The 18,242-nt window shown below is 36.3% G+C and overlaps 1 protein-coding gene and 1 long non-coding RNA gene across 2 annotated transcripts; both read left to right on the forward strand.

The window, feature by feature from the left end:
• Nucleotides 1–304: 304 nt before the first annotated feature.
• LOC149970255 (uncharacterized) lies at nt 305–788 on the forward strand. The gene is made up of 3 exons (XR_016493611.1): nt 305–435; nt 528–589; nt 743–788. It is a non-coding gene; the product is annotated as an uncharacterized LOC149970255 (long non-coding RNA).
• Nucleotides 789–11,450: 10,662 nt separating this feature from the next.
• Nucleotides 11,451–16,218, forward strand: LOC149970256 (uncharacterized). The gene is made up of 13 exons (XM_090228344.1): nt 11,451–11,466; nt 11,590–11,683; nt 12,331–12,479; nt 12,672–12,802; nt 12,895–12,956; nt 13,110–13,210; nt 13,386–13,479; nt 14,127–14,275; nt 14,466–14,596; nt 14,689–14,750; nt 14,895–14,995; nt 15,352–15,530; nt 15,659–16,218. The coding sequence occupies exons 1-13, from the start codon at nt 11,451–11,453 to the stop codon at nt 15,752–15,754; spliced, it is 1,365 nt and encodes a 454-aa protein (XP_090084470.1). The 3' UTR covers nt 15,755–16,218.
• The last annotated feature ends 2,024 nt before the right edge of the window (nt 16,219–18,242 follow it).

Consider the following 18,242-nt stretch of genomic DNA (forward strand, 5'->3'; position numbering starts at 1 on the left):
AAGGTCAAAACACCAGTCCCCACTGAGGATGATGTCCTTGGTGCCGTCAAGAAGCAATTGTCTCCTCAATTCACGACCACTCAAACCACCTTCCAGAATGCAACTTATATCAGTGAGTTCAACAAATTAGGCTTCATGAAGACATTTTTTTCCACTCTATAAAATAATCTCTTAATAAGTAAACATTCAACTGCTCCTGCTATCTAAATACTTTTTGAATGTTTTTGAATGTTGTTGAAACTCCTAAATTGTAGCAGTTCATTTGATCTGTTGCTATAGTGACCATTTTTTTGTGTGCTCACAGAACTTACAGATACTTCATTTGCCATCGACCTTGGTTTCAAAATAACCAATGTAACGCAGGAGTCTCTAAGTAATAGACTCACACTCACCAATGAGACCGAAACCCAGATACAGGATTCAATTAACAGACTAGTAAGATACTGTACTTCTACACATAAGATACATCCATGGTCATGTTCAGGTCATGATAGTAATTGACAACTTGATGTTTTGTCCCCTTTTAGCTCCATAAGGTTCTCAGTGAACCAGACGGCAAACAGTTTCAATTTCCCAACGCCAACTTCATGTAAGTACAACGTCATAACCTTGAACCAACCCGTCTTTCTCAACTGCACTCTTTAGAATTTCTGCAGATTTCATTTAGCTGCTGCTTGTGCAGCTAAACAGGATGAAAGGAACATGTTTAACTCTCACACAAAACCCATTTTTACGTCCACAGTGATGATGGCACTGAAATCACGGCAAACGTGACGTATGTATACAAAGCGGAAGATGTCAACCACCCTAGTGGTTTTCTACAGGAAGTCTTAAAAGTCTCAGGTATGCTGCTTTTGTTACCATACAGTTGTCATTTCTATGTTTATTTATGACAGTGAGTTATCAAACACCATGTAACGTGTATAATACTCAATCTCGAAAACACTTATATATCAATGTTATATGACATATTACAAGTTTATAATCCCTCTAAAATGTATTTCCATTTCTATTCTAGGTCTCCTGACCCCCACTGTTGCCCCAACAACAACAACAACTACCAACACCACACCACTTCCTACCCTTTTGACTTCAGTGACATCAACAACTAGGTAAGCAAGATCATTTATTATAATGTTTTCATACAATTCAATGAACACTTTGTCAAACAAGGAACCTTTGCAACAATGAACCATGTATATCCATGCTTGTGTCGTTAACTACTGATGTTTTAATTAAAAGCATCCAAAATGTCAACCTTTCTTTAGAAAAGCTCTTTGAGTGCATCAATCGGTCAAAAGGCTTAATATAAATCCAATCCATTATAATTAATGTGCTTGCTGAAGGCAAGACCACTAGATTTCTTACATACTTTTTCTAATTATTTTAACATTTTCTAAACGTTCTAAACCAAAACAATTTAAATTAGTATAAATTAGCATATAATAACCCACCAAAAATAATATTAACTCTTGAACCGTTCCAGCTAGAGAGACCGAACCAACTTTCATATGTTCAGGCTATCCTTTCCTATCCTATCCTATCCATCAATCAATCTTTCCATCGACTTTCTTTTTCCAATTATAACCAGTCACTACCATTACTACTGCAGTGATTACCAATCCTGTAACTTATTTTACAACCATGATTACTTTAAGACAAGCTAGCAAATACACACATTTTCTTTAGGAAATGTAATTTTCCATGTATTATTATTTTCTCTTAGATTCGGCACAGTGGGAGTTCTTGTTAAACTGATATTCAAGGTCAAAACACCAGTCCCCACTGAGGATGATGTCCTTGGTGCCGTCAAGAAGCAATTGTCTCCTCAATTCACGACCACTCAAACCACCTTCCAGAATGCAACTTATATCAGTGAGTTCAACAAATTAGGCTTCATGAAGACATTTTTTTCCACTCTATAAAATAATCTCTTAATAAGTAAACATTCAACTGCTCCTGCTATCTAAATACTTTTTGAATGTTTTTGAATGTTGTTGAAACTCCTAAATTGTAGCAGTTCATTTGATCTGTTGCTATAGTGACCATTTTTTTGTGTGCTCACAGAACTTACAGATACTTCATTTGCCATCGACCTTGGTTTCAAAATAACCAATGTAACGCAGGAGTCTCTAAGTAATAGACTCACACTCACCAATGGGACCGAAACCCAGATACAGGATTCAATTAACAGACTAGTAAGATACTGTACTTCTACACATAAGATACATCCATGGTCATGTTCAGGTCATGATAGTAATTGACAACTTGATGTTTTGTCCCCTTTTAGCTCCATAAGGTTCTCAGTGAACCAGACGGCAAACAGTTTCAATTTCCCAACGCCAACTTCATGTAAGTACAACGTCATAACCTTGAACCAACCCGTCTTTCTCAACTGCACTCTTTAGAATTTCTGCAAATTTCATTTAGCTGCTGCTTGTGCAGCTAAACAGGATGAAAGGAACATGTTTAACTCTCACACAAAACCCATTTTTACGTCCACAGTGATGATGGCACTGAAATCACGGCAAACGTGACGTATGTATACAAAGCGGAAGATGTCAACCACCCTAGTGGTTTTCTACAGGAAGTCTTAAAAGTCTCAGGTATGCTGCTTTTGTTACCATACAGTTGTCATTTCTATGTTTATTTATGACAGTGAGTTATCAAACACCATGTAACGTGTATAATACTCAATCTCGAAAACACTTATATATCAATGTTATATGACATATTACAAGTTTATAATCCCTCTAAAATGTATTTCCATTTCTATTCTAGGTCTCCTGACCACCACTGTTGCCCCAACAACAACAACAACTACCAACACCACACCACTTCCTACCCTTTTGACTTCAGTGACATCAACAACTAGGTAAGCAAGATCATTTATTATAATGTTTTCATACAATTCAATGAACACTTTGTCAAACAAGGAACCTTTGCAACAATGAACCATGTATATCCATGCTTGTGTCGTTAACTACTGATGTTTTAATAAAAGCATCCAAAATTTCAACCTTTCTTTAGAAAAGCTCTTTGAGTGCATCAATCGGTCAAAAGGCTTAATATAAATCCAATCCATTATAATTAATGTGCTTGCTGAAGGCAAGACCACTAGATTTCTTACATACTTTTTCTAATTATTTTAACATTTTCTAAACGTTCTAAACTAAAACAATTTAAATGAGTATAAATTAGCATATAATAACCCACCAAAAATAATATTAACTCTTGAACCGTTCAAGCTAGAGAGACCGAACCAACTTTCATATGTTCAGGCTATCCTTTCCTATCCTATCCTATCCATCAATCAATCTTTCCATCGACTTTCTTTTTCCAATTATAACCAGTCACTACCATTACTACTGCAGTGATTACCAATCCTGTAACTTATTTTACAACCATGATTACTTTAAGACAAGCTAGCAAGTACACACATTTTCTTTAGGAAATGTAATTTTCCATGTATTATTATTTTCTCTTAGATTCGGCACAGTGGGAGTTTTTGTTAAACTGATATTCAAGGTCAAAACACCAGTCCCCACTGAGGATGATGTCCTTGGTGCCGTCAAGAAGCAATTGTCTCCTCAATTCACGACCACTCAAACCACCTTCCAGAATGCAACTTATATCAGTGAGTTCAACAAATTAGGCTTCATGAAGACATTTTTTTCCACTCTATAAAATAATCTCTTAATAAGTAAACATTCAACTGCTCCTGCTATCTAAATACTTTTTGAATGTTTTTGAATGTTGTTGAAACTCCTAAATTGTAGCAGTTCATTTGATCTGTTGCTATAGTGACCATTTTTTTGTGTGCTCACAGAACTTACAGATACTTCATTTGCCATCGACCTTGGTTTCAAAATAACCAATGTAACGCAGGAGTCTCTAAGTAATAGACTCACACTCACCAATGAGACCGAAACCCAGATACAGGATTCAATTAACAGACTAGTAAGATACTGTACTTCTACACATAAGATACATCCATGGTCATGTTCAGGTCATGATAGTAATTGACAACTTGATGTTTTGTCCCCTTTTAGCTCCATAAGGTTCTCAGTGAACCAGACGGCAAACAGTTTCAATTTCCCAACGCCAACTTCATGTAAGTACAACGTCATAACCTTGAACCAACCCGTCTTTCTCAACTGCACTCTTTAGAATTTCTGCAAATTTCATTTAGCTGCTGCTTGTGCAGCTAAACAGGATGAAAGGAACATGTTTAACTCTCACACAAAACCCATTTTTACGTCCACAGTGATGATGGCACTGAAATCACGGCAAACGTGACGTATGTATACAAAGCGGAAGATGTCAACCACCCTAGTGGTTTTCTACAGGAAGTCTTAAAAGTCTCAGGTATGCTGCTTTTGTTACCATACAGTTGTCATTTCTATGTTTATTTATGACAGTGAGTTATCAAACACCATGTAACGTGTATAATACTCAATCTCGAAAACACTTATATATCAATGTTATATGACATATTACAAGTTTATAATCCCTCTAAAATGTATTTCCATTTCTATTCTAGGTCTCCTGACCACCACTGTTGCCCCAACAACAACAACAACTACCAACACCACACCACTTCCTACCCTTTTGACTTCAGTGACATCAACAACTAGGTAAGCAAGATCATTTATTATAATGTTTTCATACAATTCAATGAACACTTTGTCAAACAAGGAACCTTTGCAACAATGAACCATGTATATCCATGCTTGTGTCGTTAACTACTGATGTTTTAATTAAAAGCATCCAAAATGTCAACCTTTCTTTAGAAAAGCTCTTTGAGTGCATCAATCGGTCAAAAGGCTTAATATAAATCCAATCCATTATAATTAATGTGCTTGCTGAAGGCAAGACCACTAGATTTCTTACATACTTTTTCTAATTATTTTAACATTTTCTAAACGTTCTAAACCAAAACAATTTAAATTAGTATAAATTAGCATATAATAACCCACCAAAAATGATATTAACTCTTGAACCGTTCCAGCTAGAGAGACCGAACCAACTTTCATATGTTCAGGCTATCCTTTCCTATCCTATCCTATCCATCAATCAATCTTTCCATCGACTTTCTTTTTCCAATTATAACCAGTCACTACCATTACTACTGCAGTGATTACCAATCCTGTAACTTATTTTACAACCATGATTACTTTAAGACAAGCTAGCAAGTACACACATTTTCTTTAGGAAATGTAATTTTCCATGTATTATTATTTTCTCTTAGATTCGGCACAGTGGGAGTTTTTGTTAAACTGATATTCAAGGTCAAAACACCAGTCCCCACTGAGGATGATGTCCTTGGTGCCGTCAAGAAGCAATTGTCTCCTCAATTCACGACCACTCAAACCACCTTCCAGAATGCAACTTATATCAGTGAGTTCAACAAATTAGGCTTCATGAAGACATTTTTTTCCACTCTATAAAATAATCTCTTAATAAGTAAACATTCAACTGCTCCTGCTATCTAAATACTTTTTGAATGTTTTTGAATGTTGTTGAAACTCCTAAATTGTAGCAGTTCATTTGATCTGTTGCTATAGTGACCATTTTTTTGTGTGCTCACAGAACTTACAGATACTTCATTTGCCATCGACCTTGGTTTCAAAATAACCAATGTAACGCAGGAGTCTCTAAGTAATAGACTCACACTCACCAATGAGACCGAAACCCAGATACAGGATTCAATTAACAGACTAGTAAGATACTGTACTTCTACACATAAGATACATCCATGGTCATGTTCAGGTCATGATAGTAATTGACAACTTGATGTTTTGTCCCCTTTTAGCTCCATAAGGTTCTCAGTGAACCAGACGGCAAACAGTTTCAATTTCCCAACGCCAACTTCATGTAAGTACAACGTCATAACCTTGAACCAACCCGTCTTTCTCAACTGCACTCTTTAGAATTTCTGCAAATTTCATTTAGCTGCTGCTTGTGCAGCTAAACAGGATGAAAGGAACATGTTTAACTCTCACACAAAACCCATTTTTACGTCCACAGTGATGATGGCACTGAAATCACGGCAAACGTGACGTATGTATACAAAGCGGAAGATGTCAACCACCCTAGTGGTTTTCTACAGGAAGTCTTAAAAGTCTCAGGTATGCTGCTTTTGTTACCATACAGTTGTCATTTCTATGTTTATTTATGACAGTGAGTTATCAAACACCATGTAACGTGTATAATACTCAATCTCGAAAACACTTATATATCAATGTTATATGACATATTACAAGTTTATAATCCCTCTAAAATGTATTTCCATTTCTATTCTAGGTCTCCTGACCACCACTGTTGCCCCAACAACAACAACAACTACCAACACCACACCACTTCCTACCCTTTTGACTTCAGTGACATCAACAACTAGGTAAGCAAGATCATTTATTATAATGTTTTCATACAATTCAATGAACACTTTGTCAAACAAGGAACCTTTGCAACAATGAACCATGTATATCCATGCTTGTGTCGTTAACTACTGATGTTTTAATTAAAAGCATCCAAAATGTCAACCTTTCTTTAGAAAAGCTCTTTGAGTGCATCAATCGGTCAAAAGGCTTAATATAAATCCAATCCATTATAATTAATGTGCTTGCTGAAGGCAAGACCACTAGATTTCTTACATACTTTTTCTAATTATTTTAACATTTTCTAAACGTTCTAAACCAAAACAATTTAAATTAGTATAAATTAGCATATAATAACCCACCAAAAATGATATTAACTCTTGAACCGTTCCAGCTAGAGAGACCGAACCAACTTTCATATGTTCAGGCTATCCTTTCCTATCCTATCCTATCCATCAATCAATCTTTCCATCGACTTTCTTTTTCCAATTATAACCAGTCACTACCATTACTACTGCAGTGATTACCAATCCTGTAACTTATTTTACAACCATGATTACTTTAAGACAAGCTAGCAAATACACACATTTTCTTTAGGAAATGTAATTTTCCATGTATTATTATTTTCTCTTAGATTCGGCACAGTGGGAGTTTTTGTTAAACTGATATTCAAGGTCAAAACACCAGTCCCCACTGAGGATGATGTCCTTGGTGCCGTCAAGAAGCAATTGTCTCCTCAATTCACGACCACTCAAACCACCTTCCAGAATGCAACTTATATCAGTGAGTTCAACAAATTAGGCTTCATGAAGACATTTTTTTCCACTCTATAAAATAATCTCTTAATAAGTAAACATTCAACTGCTCCTGCTATCTAAATACTTTTTGAATGTTTTTGAATGTTGTTGAAACTCCTAAATTGTAGCAGTTCATTTGATCTGTTGCTATAGTGACCATTTTTTTGTGTGCTCACAGAACTTACAGATACTTCATTTGCCATCGACCTTGGTTTCAAAATAACCAATGTAACGCAGGAGTCTCTAAGTAATAGACTCACACTCACCAATGAGACCGAAACCCAGATACAGGATTCAATTAACAGACTAGTAAGATACTGTACTTCTACACATAAGATACATCCATGGTCATGTTCAGGTCATGATAGTAATTGACAACTTGATGTTTTGTCCCCTTTTAGCTCCATAAGGTTCTCAGTGAACCAGACGGCAAACAGTTTCAATTTCCCAACGCCAACTTCATGTAAGTACAACGTCATAACCTTGAACCAACCCGTCTTTCTCAACTGCACTCTTTAGAATTTCTGCAGATTTCATTTAGCTGCTGCTTGTGCAGCTAAACAGGATGAAAGGAACATGTTTAACTCTCACACAAAACCCATTTTTACGTCCACAGTGATGATGGCACTGAAATCACGGCAAACGTGACGTATGTATACAAAGCGGAAGATGTCAACCACCCTAGTGGTTTTCTACAGGAAGTCTTAAAAGTCTCAGGTATGCTGCTTTTGTTACCATACAGTTGTCATTTCTATGTTTATTTATGACAGTGAGTTATCAAACACCATGTAACGTGTATAATACTCAATCTCGAAAACACTTATATATCAATGTTATATGACATATTACAAGTTCATAATCCCTCTAAAATGTATTTCCATTTCTATTCTAGGTCTCCTGACCCCCACTGTTGCCCCAACAACAACAACAACTACCAACACCACACCACTTCCTACCCTTTTGACTTCAGTGACATCAACAACTAGGTAAGCAAGATCATTTATTATAATGTTTTCATACAATTCAATGAACACTTTGTCAAACAAGGAACCTTTGCAACAATGAACCATGTATATCCATGCTTGTGTCGTTAACTACTGATGTTTTAATTAAAAGCATCCAAAATGTCAACCTTTCTTTAGAAAAGCTCTTTGAGTGCATCAATCCGTCAAAAGGCTTAATATAAATCCAATCAATTATAATTAATGTGCTTGCTGAAGGCAAGACCACTAGATTTCTTACATACTTTTTCTAATTATTTTAACATTTTCTAAACGTTCTAAACCAAAACAATTTAAATTAGTATAAATTAGCATATAATAACCCACCAAAAATAATATTAACTCTTGAACCGTTCCAGCTAGAGAGACCGAACCAACTTTCATATGTTCAGGCTATCCTTTCCTATCCTATCCTATCCATCAATCAATCTTTCCATCGACTTTCTTTTTCCAATTATAACCAGTCACTACCATTACTACTGCAGTGATTACCAATCCTGTAACTTATTTTACAACCATGATTACTTTAAGACAAGCTAGCAAATACACACATTTTCTTTAGGAAATGTAATTTTCCATATATTATTATTTTCTCTTAGATTCGGCACAGTGGGAGTTTTTGTTAAACTGATATTCAAGGTCAAAACACCAGTCCCCACTGAGGATGATGTCCTTGGTGCCGTCAAGAAGCAATTGTCTCCTCAATTCACGACCACTCAAACCACCTTCCAGAATGCAACTTATATCAGTGAGTTCAACAAATTAGGCTTCATGAAGACATTTTTTTCCACTCTATAAAATAATCTCTTAATAAGTAAACATTCAACTGCTCCTGCTATCTAAATACTTTTTGAATGTTTTTGAATGTTGTTGAAACTCCTAAATTGTAGCAGTTCATTTGATCTGTTGCTATAGTGACCATTTTTTTGTGTGCTCACAGAACTTACAGATACTTCATTTGCCATCGACCTTGGTTTCAAAATAACCAATGTAACGCAGGAGTCTCTAAGTAATAGACTCACACTCACCAATGAGACCGAAACCCAGATACAGGATTCAATTAACAGACTAGTAAGATACTGTACTTCTACACATAAGATACATCCATGGTCATGTTCAGGTCATGATAGTAATTGACAACTTGATGTTTTGTCCCCTTTTAGCTCCATAAGGTTCTCAGTGAACCAGACGGCAAACAGTTTCAATTTCCCAACGCCAACTTCATGTAAGTACAACGTCATAACCTTGAACCAACCCGTCTTTCTCAACTGCACTCTTTAGAATTTCTGCAGATTTCATTTAGCTGCTGCTTGTGCAGCTAAACAGGATGAAAGGAACATGTTTAACTCTCACACAAAACCCATTTTTACGTCCACAGTGATGATGGCACTGAAATCACGGCAAACGTGATGTATGTATACAAAGCGGAAGATGTCAACCACCCTAGTGGTTTTCTACAGGAAGTCTTAAAAGTCTCAGGTATGCTGCTTTTGTTACCATACGGTTGTCATTTCTATGTTTATTTATGACAGTGAGTTATCAAACACCATGTAACGTGTATAATACTCAATCTCGAAAACACTTATATATCAATGTTATATGACATATTACAAGTTTATAATCCCTCTAAAATGTATTTCCATTTCTATTCTAGGTCTCCTGACCACCACTGTTGCCCCAACAACAACTACCAACACCACACCACTTCCTACCCTTTTGACTTCAGTGACATCAACAACTAGGTAAGCAAGATCATTTAGTATAATGTTTTCATACAATTCAATGAACACTTTGTCAAACAAGGAACCTTTGCAACAATGAACCATGTATATCCATGCTTGTGTCGTTAACTACTGATGTTTTAATTAAAAGCATCCAAAATGTCAACCTTTCTTTAGAAAAGCTCTTTGAGTGCATCAATCGGTCAAAAGGCTTAATATAAATCCAATCCATTATAATTAATGTGCTTGCTGAAGGCAAGACCACTAGATTTCTTACATACTTTTTCTAATTATTTTAACATTTTCTAAACGTTCTAAACTAAAACAATTTAAATGAGTATAAATTAGCATATAATAACCCACCAAAAATAATATTAACTCTTGAACCGTTCAAGCTAGAGAGACCGAACCAACTTTCATATGTTCAGGCTATCCTTTCCTATCCTATCCTATCCATCAATCAATCTTTCCATCGACTTTCTTTTTCCAATTATAACCAGTCACTACCATTACTACTGCAGTGATTACCAATCCTGTAACTTATTTTACAACCATGATTACTTTAAGACAAGCTAGCAAGTACACACATTTTCTTTAGGAAATGTAATTTTCCATGTATTATTATTTTCTCTTAGATTCGGCACAGTGGGAGTTTTTGTTAAACTGATATTCAAGGTCAAAACACCAGTCCCCACTGAGGATGATGTCCTTGGTGCCGTCAAGAAGCAATTGTCTCCTCAATTCACGACCACTCAAACCACCTTCCAGAATGCAACTTATATCAGTGAGTTCAACAAATTAGGCTTCATGAAGACATTTTTTTCCACTCTATAAAACAATCTCTTAATAAGTAAACATTCAACTGCTCCTGCTATCTAAATACTTTTTGAATGTTTTTTAATGTTGTTGAAACTCCTAAATTGTAGCAGTTCATTTGATCTGTTGCTATAGTGACCATTTTTTTGTGTGCTCACAGAACTTACAGATACTTCATTTGCCATCGACCTTGGTTTCAAAATAACCAATGTAACGCAGGAGTCTCTAAGTAATAGACTCACACTCACCAATGAGACCGAAACCCAGATACAGGATTCAATTAACAGACTAGTAAGATACTGTACTTCTACACATAAGATACATCCATGGTCATGTTCAGGTCATGATAGTAATTGACAACTTGATGTTTTGTCCCCTTTTAGCTCCATAAGGTTCTCAGTGAACCAGACGGCAAACAGTTTCAATTTCCCAACGCCAACTTCATGTAAGTACAACGTCATAACCTTGAACCAACCCGTCTTTCTCAACTGCACTCTTTAGAATTTCTGCAGATTTCATTTAGCTGCTGCTTGTGCAGCTAAACAGGATGAAAGGAACATGTTTAACTCTCACACAAAACCCATTTTTACGTCCACAGTGATGATGGCACTGAAATCACGGCAAACGTGACGTATGTATACAAAGAGGAAGATGTCAACCACCCTAGTGGTTTTCTACAGGAAGTCTTAAAAGTCTCAGGTATGCTGCTTTTGTTACCATACGGTTGTCATTTCTATGTTTATTTATGACAGTGAGTTATCAAACACCATGTAACGTGTATAATACTCAATCTCGAAAACACTGATATATCAATGTTATATGACATATTACAAGTTTATAATCCCTCTAAAATGTATTTCCATTTCTATTCTAGGTCTCCTGACCACCACTGTTGCCCCAACAACAACAACAACTACCAACAACACACCACTTCCTACCCTTTTGACTTCAGTGACATCAACAACTAGGTAAGCAAGTTAATTTATTATAATGTTTTCATACAATTCAATGAACACTTTGTCAAACAAGGAACCTTTGCAACAATGAACCATGTATATCCATGCTTGTGTCATTAACTACTGATGTTTTAATTAAAAGCATCCAAAATGTCAACCTTTCTTTAGAAAAGCTCTTTGAGTGCATCAATCGGTCAAAAGGCTTAATATAAATCCAATCCATTATAATTAATGTGCTTGCTGAAGGCAAGACCACTAGATTTCTTACATACTTTTCTAATTATTTTAACATTTTCTAAACTTTCTAAACTAAAACAATTTAAATTAGTATAAATTAGCATATACGTAATAACCAACCCCAGAAAATATTAACTATTGAACCGTTCAAGCTAGAGAGACCGTATCAACTTTCATATGTTCAGGCTATCCTTTCCTTTCCTATCCTATCCTGTCCTGTCCTGTCCTGTCCTATCCTATCCATCAATCAATCTTTCCATGTAGCCAGTTTTTCCAATTATAACCAGTCACTACCATTACTACTGCAGTGATTACCAATCCTGTGACTTATTTTACAACCATGATTACTTTAAGACAAGCTAGCAAGTACACACATTTTCTTTAGGAAATGTAATTTTCCATGTATTATTATTTTCTCTTAGATTCGGCACAGTGGGAGTTTTTGTTAAACTGATATTCAAGGTCAAAACACCAGTCCCCACTGAGGATGATGTCCTTGGTGCCGTCAAGAAGCAATTGTCTCCTCAATTCACGACCACTCAAACCACCTTCCAGAATGCAACTTATATCAGTGAGTTCAACAAATTAGGCTTCATGAAGACATTTTTTTCCACTCTATAAAACAATCTCTTAATAAGTAAACATTCAACTGCTCCTGCTATCTAAATACTTTTTGAATGTTTTTTAATGTTGTTGAAACTCCTAAATTGTAGCAGTTCATTTGATCTGTTGCTATAGTGACCATTTTTTTGTGTGCTCACAGAACTTACAGATACTTCATTTGCCATCGACCTTGGTTTCAAAATAACCAATGTAACGCAGGAGTCTCTAAGTAATAGACTCACACTCACCAATGAGACCGAAACCCAGATACAGGATTCAATTAACAGACTAGTAAGATACTGTACTTCTACACATAAGATACATCCATGGTCATGTTCAGGTCATGATAGTAATTGACAACTTGATGTTTTGTCCCCTTTTAGCTCCATAAGGTTCTCAGTGAACCAGACGGCAAACAGTTTCAATTTCCCAACGCCAACTTCATGTAAGTACAACGTCATAACCTTGAACCAACCCGTCTTTCTCAACTGCACTCTTTAGAATTTCTGCAGATTTCATTTAGCTGCTGCTTGTGCAGCTAAACAGGATGAAAGGAACATGTTTAACTCTCACACAAAACCCATTTTTACGTCCACAGTGATGATGGCACTGAAATCACGGCAAACGTGACGTATGTATACAAAGAGGAAGATGTCAACCACCCTAGTGGTTTTCTACAGGAAGTCTTAAAAGTCTCAGGTATGCTGCTTTTGTTACCATACGGTTGTCATTTCTATGTTTATTTATGACAGTGAGTTATCAAACACCATGTAACGTGTATAATACTCAATCTCGAAAACACTTATATATCAATGTTATATGACATATTACAAGTTTATAATCCCTCTAAAATGTATTTCCATTTCTATTCTAGGTCTCCTGACCACCACTGTTGCCCCAACAACAACAACAACTACCAACAAGACACCTCTTCCTACCCTTTTGACTTCAGTGACATCAACAACTAGGTAAGCAAGATCATTTATTATAATGTTTTCATACAATTCAATGAACACTTTGTCAAACAAGGAACCTTTGCAACAATGAACCATGTATATCCATGCTTGTGTCATTAACTACTGATGTTTTAATTAAAAGCATCCAAAATGTCAACCTTTCTTTAGAAAAGCTCTTTGAGTGCATCAATCGGTCAAAAGGCTTAATATAAATCCAATCCATTATAATTAATGTGCTTGCTGAAGGCAAGACCACTAGATTTCTTACATACTTTTCTAATTATTTTAACATTTTCTAAACTTTCTAAACTAAAACAATTTAAATTAGTATAAATTAGCATATACGTAATAACCAACCCCAGAAAATATTAACTATTGAACCGTTCAAGCTAGAGAGACCGTATCAACTTTCATATGTTCAGGCTATCCTTTCCTTTCCTATCCTATCCTGTCCTGTCCTGTCCTGTCCTATCCTATCCATCAATCAATCTTTCCATGTAGCCAGTTTTTCCAATTATAACCAGTCACTACCATTACTACTGCCCTGACTGCCAATACTATAACTTATTTTACAACCATGATTACTTTAAGACAAGCTAGCAAATACACACATTTTCTTTAGGAAATGTAATTTTCCATGTATTATTATTTTCTCTTAGATTCGGCACAGTGGTGGTTTTTGTTAAACTGATATTCAACCTCAAAAAACCAGTCCCCACTGAGGCTGATGTACTTGGTGCCGTCAATAAGCAACTGTCTCTTCAATCCAAGACCACTCAAACCACCTTCCAGAATGCAACTTATATCAGTGAGTTCAAGGAATTAGGTTTCATGAAGACATTTATGTCCTCTCTATAAAATAATTTCTGAAGTCAACATTCAACTGCTCCTGCTATCTAAATACTTCTTGAATGTTTTTTTTATGTTGTTGAAACTCCTAAATTGTAGCAGTTAATTTGATCTGTTGCTATAGTGACCATGTTTTTGTCTGCTTACAGAACTTTCAGATACTTCATTTGCCATCAACCTTGGTTTCAAAATAACCAATGTAACCCTGGAGTCTCTAAGTAATAGACTCGCATTCACCAATGAGACCTACGTCCAGATACAGCTTTCAATTAACAGACTAGTAAGATACTGTACTTCTACACATAAGATACATCCATGGTCATGTTCAGGTCATGATGGTAATTGATAACTTGATGTTTTGTCCCCTTTTAGCTCCGTCAACTTCTCAGTGAACCAAACGGCAACCAGTTTCAATTTCCCAATGCCAACTTCATGTAAGTACAACGTCATAACCTTCAACCAACCCGTCTTTCTCAACTGCACTCTTTAGAATTTCTGCAGATTTCATTTAGCTGCTGCTTTTACAGCTAAACAGGAAAAAGGGACTATGCTCAAAAAACCCATTTTTACATCCACAGTGTGGATGGCACTGAAATCAGGGCAAACGTGACGTATGTATACAAAGAGGATGATTTCAACAACCCTAGTGGTTTTCTACAGGAAGTCTTAAAATTCTCAGGTATGCTGCTTTTGTTACCATACAGTTGTCATTTCTATGTTTATTTATGACAGTGAGTTATGAAACACCATGCAACGTGTATAATACTCAATCTCGAAAACACTTATATATCAATGTTATATGGTTACTACATGGGGCGGCAGGGTAGCCTAGTGGTTATAGCGTTGGACTAGTAACCGGAAGGTTGCAAGTTCAAACTTGAGCTGACATGGTACAAATTTGTCGTTCTGCCCCTGAACAGGCAGTTAACCCACTGTTCCTAGGCCATCATTGAAAATAAGAATTTGTTTTTAAATGACTTTCCTAGTTAAATAAAGGTTTAAAAAAACATTTTACATTTTACAATTCCATTCTAGGTGTCATGACCACCACTGTTGCCCCAACTACAACTACCAGCACCACAGCACCTCCTACCCTTTTACTGACCACTCCTTTCAATACCACAAGTGTTGGAGGTTTTCCTGGCTGGGCTTTGGCCATTATCATTCCTTGTGGCATCGCTATCATTCTGGTACCCCTGTGGATCCTGCTATGTGTACGTATAGGCTTTTGTTCACATGTGTACTCTGAAAATAGTTTACAAAGTATTTCATCCAATAAGCTGTTTAATTTCTACAATTATATTTTGCATGTGAATCATGCTTCCCCATCTTTCTTTTGCAGTGTATGCTATGTGGCTGCTGTGCAGCTGTAAGGAGACGCTGGCACAGACGCAGATCTTACAATGTACAGTACACCACCAGAAATGGACTATTCTGAGGTGACAACACTAACATCAGTAGGCAACTGTCATCACAAGAACAGCAAATTATCTATCTATATCTGCTAATCAGGAGACTTCATTGGGTGCTTAAATCTTTTTTTTTTGGCATGAAAATAAAATTCATAATGGCCTTAATAATCCACAAAGTTTTTATCGCATTGTACAATTTTTTATATTATACTACTGATTGTTAATCAAAGTTACAGCTGAGCTGAACAGCATGTATGTTTATGTATTTATTAGCTATGTAATTTATGTGGTTTCAAGCTGTGCTGTCCACTGACTAAAATGGATATCAGTTATTTATTTAATGTATAATAAGGTAGATTAAAATATTTATTTGAGTTTTGTTATTTCCTTTCTTGACTAACTATTAACTAACTTGTTTTCCACTGCAATACAGTACTTGTTTCTTCATCACACAGTTTGACAAATGTAATAAAGACTTTGCAAATCAGTATTGAGAAAACATTGTATGAATTGGTTTGACTCATGAGGGTGATTACAGACAGCACATCTAAACATCAAAGGAAGTCAAGATTGTCCCACCTGGCACCTTACGCTCAGAAATATCTAACACAATTTAATATGTACAGTACCAGTCAAAAGTTTGGACAGTTTGAAGTTTTTCTTTCTTTTGACTGTTTTCTACATTGTAGAATAATAGTGAAGATATCAAAACTATGAAATAACACATATGGAATCATGTAGTAACCAAAAAAGTGTTCAACAAATAAAAATATATTTTAGATTTTAGATTCTTCAAAGTAGCCACCCTTTGCCTTGATGGCAACTCAGCACACTCTTGGCATTATCTCAACCAGCTTCACCTGGAATGCTTTTCCAACAGTCTTGAAGTAGTTCCCACATATGCTAAGCACTTGTTGGCTGCTTTTCCTTCACTCTGCGGTCCAACTCATCCTAACCATCTCTATTGGGTTGAGGTCGGGTGATTGTGGAGGCTAGATCCTCTGATTTAGCACTCCAAATAGCCCTTACACAGCCTGGAGGAATGCTGGGTCATTGTCCAGTTGAAAAATAAATAATAGTCACACTAAGCGCAAACCAGATGGGATGGCGTATTGCTGCAGAATGCTGTGGTAGCCATGCTGGTTAATTGTGCCTTAAATTCTAAATAAATCACAGACAGTGTCACCAGCAATGCACCCCCACACCATCACACCTCCTCCAAGCCTCTTCTTCTTATTGGTGTCCTTTAGTAGTGGTTTCTTTACAGCCTTTCGACCATGAAGGTCTGATTCATGCAGTCATCTCTGAACAGTTGATGTTGAGATGTGTCTGTTACTTGAACTCTGTAAAGTATTTACTTGGGCTGCAATCTGAGATGCAGTTAACTTTAACGAACATATCCTCTGCTGCAGAGGTAACTCTGGGTCTTCATCTCCTGTGGCAGTCTTCATGAGAGCCAGTTTCATCATAGCACTTGTTGGTTCTTGACATTTTCCAAATTGACTGACCTTCATGTCTTAAATGACTGATGGACTGTTGTTTCTCTTTGCTTATTTGACCTGTTCTTACCATAATAAGAACTTGGTATTTTACCAGATATGGCTATCTTCTGTATACCACAACTACCTTGTCACAACACAACTGATTGGCTCAAACACATTAAGAAGGAAAGAGGATTTCATTTACTTGCTATCTGGCACTGTAAACAAACGCATTATAGAATCAAGGAAGGAACGAGTAGACAAATTATCAGCTAGGGAGGAGACTAGTTAGATAGCTAAAAAAGATTGACAAGGTTTCTACAAGATAGTACAGTCACAAAGTCAAAATTGGCTATATCGTAACAATTCATGATAACATAATTGGTGTTAATGGTTTTTAATCCAATTTTAAGAAGAGACATTTTAGAAATAGACAGGGTTTATGACTTTGTGACTGTAGTAATGACCATTTGACGGGGATTCCGATCATAAAGAAGGTGGCGTGGAGGTTCTTCTTGTTGGCAAATGTTGTCTTCAAACTCTGTCATCAAAGTCTGGCATTCATGCGTAATGCACAATGGTACTTCAACAAGGAAACAGTGCTGTGCTTCAGACAAACACACAAGATTAAATCTGAGGCTGGTAACATTAACAGTGCTAGGTGGCTGTACTACAGAAACACCGGTCATCGTCGTGGGAAAGACACATTGTTAAAAACTTTTGTAAACAACTGATTGCAGTAAAGAGCCAACCTGGATACTAAAGAAATCCTGAAGGAAGTCGACGAGTAACAACAGCTTTATCCTTTGAAGGTACAACATACTCCATCATGGAAAGATCTGGCTACCTCACAAAAGAACTCTAAGCCGACAAAAAAAAGAAAGACATATTCATCTACAGACACGGATGATATAATTACCGTTGAAGTAGAGAATAGTGCTCTGGCTGGAATCCATGCAACACTGGAAAAGATGTGTGAGGAGGTTGCAGGGCTGAGGGGGTGTTTGGAGTTTCACGCTCCTTGGAGAGAACA

Source organism: Oncorhynchus mykiss, chromosome 30, assembly GCF_057628025.1.
Source record: "Oncorhynchus mykiss isolate SJ-2025 chromosome 30, ASM5762802v1, whole genome shotgun sequence".
NCBI classification, from domain to species: domain Eukaryota; kingdom Metazoa; phylum Chordata; class Actinopteri; order Salmoniformes; family Salmonidae; genus Oncorhynchus; species Oncorhynchus mykiss.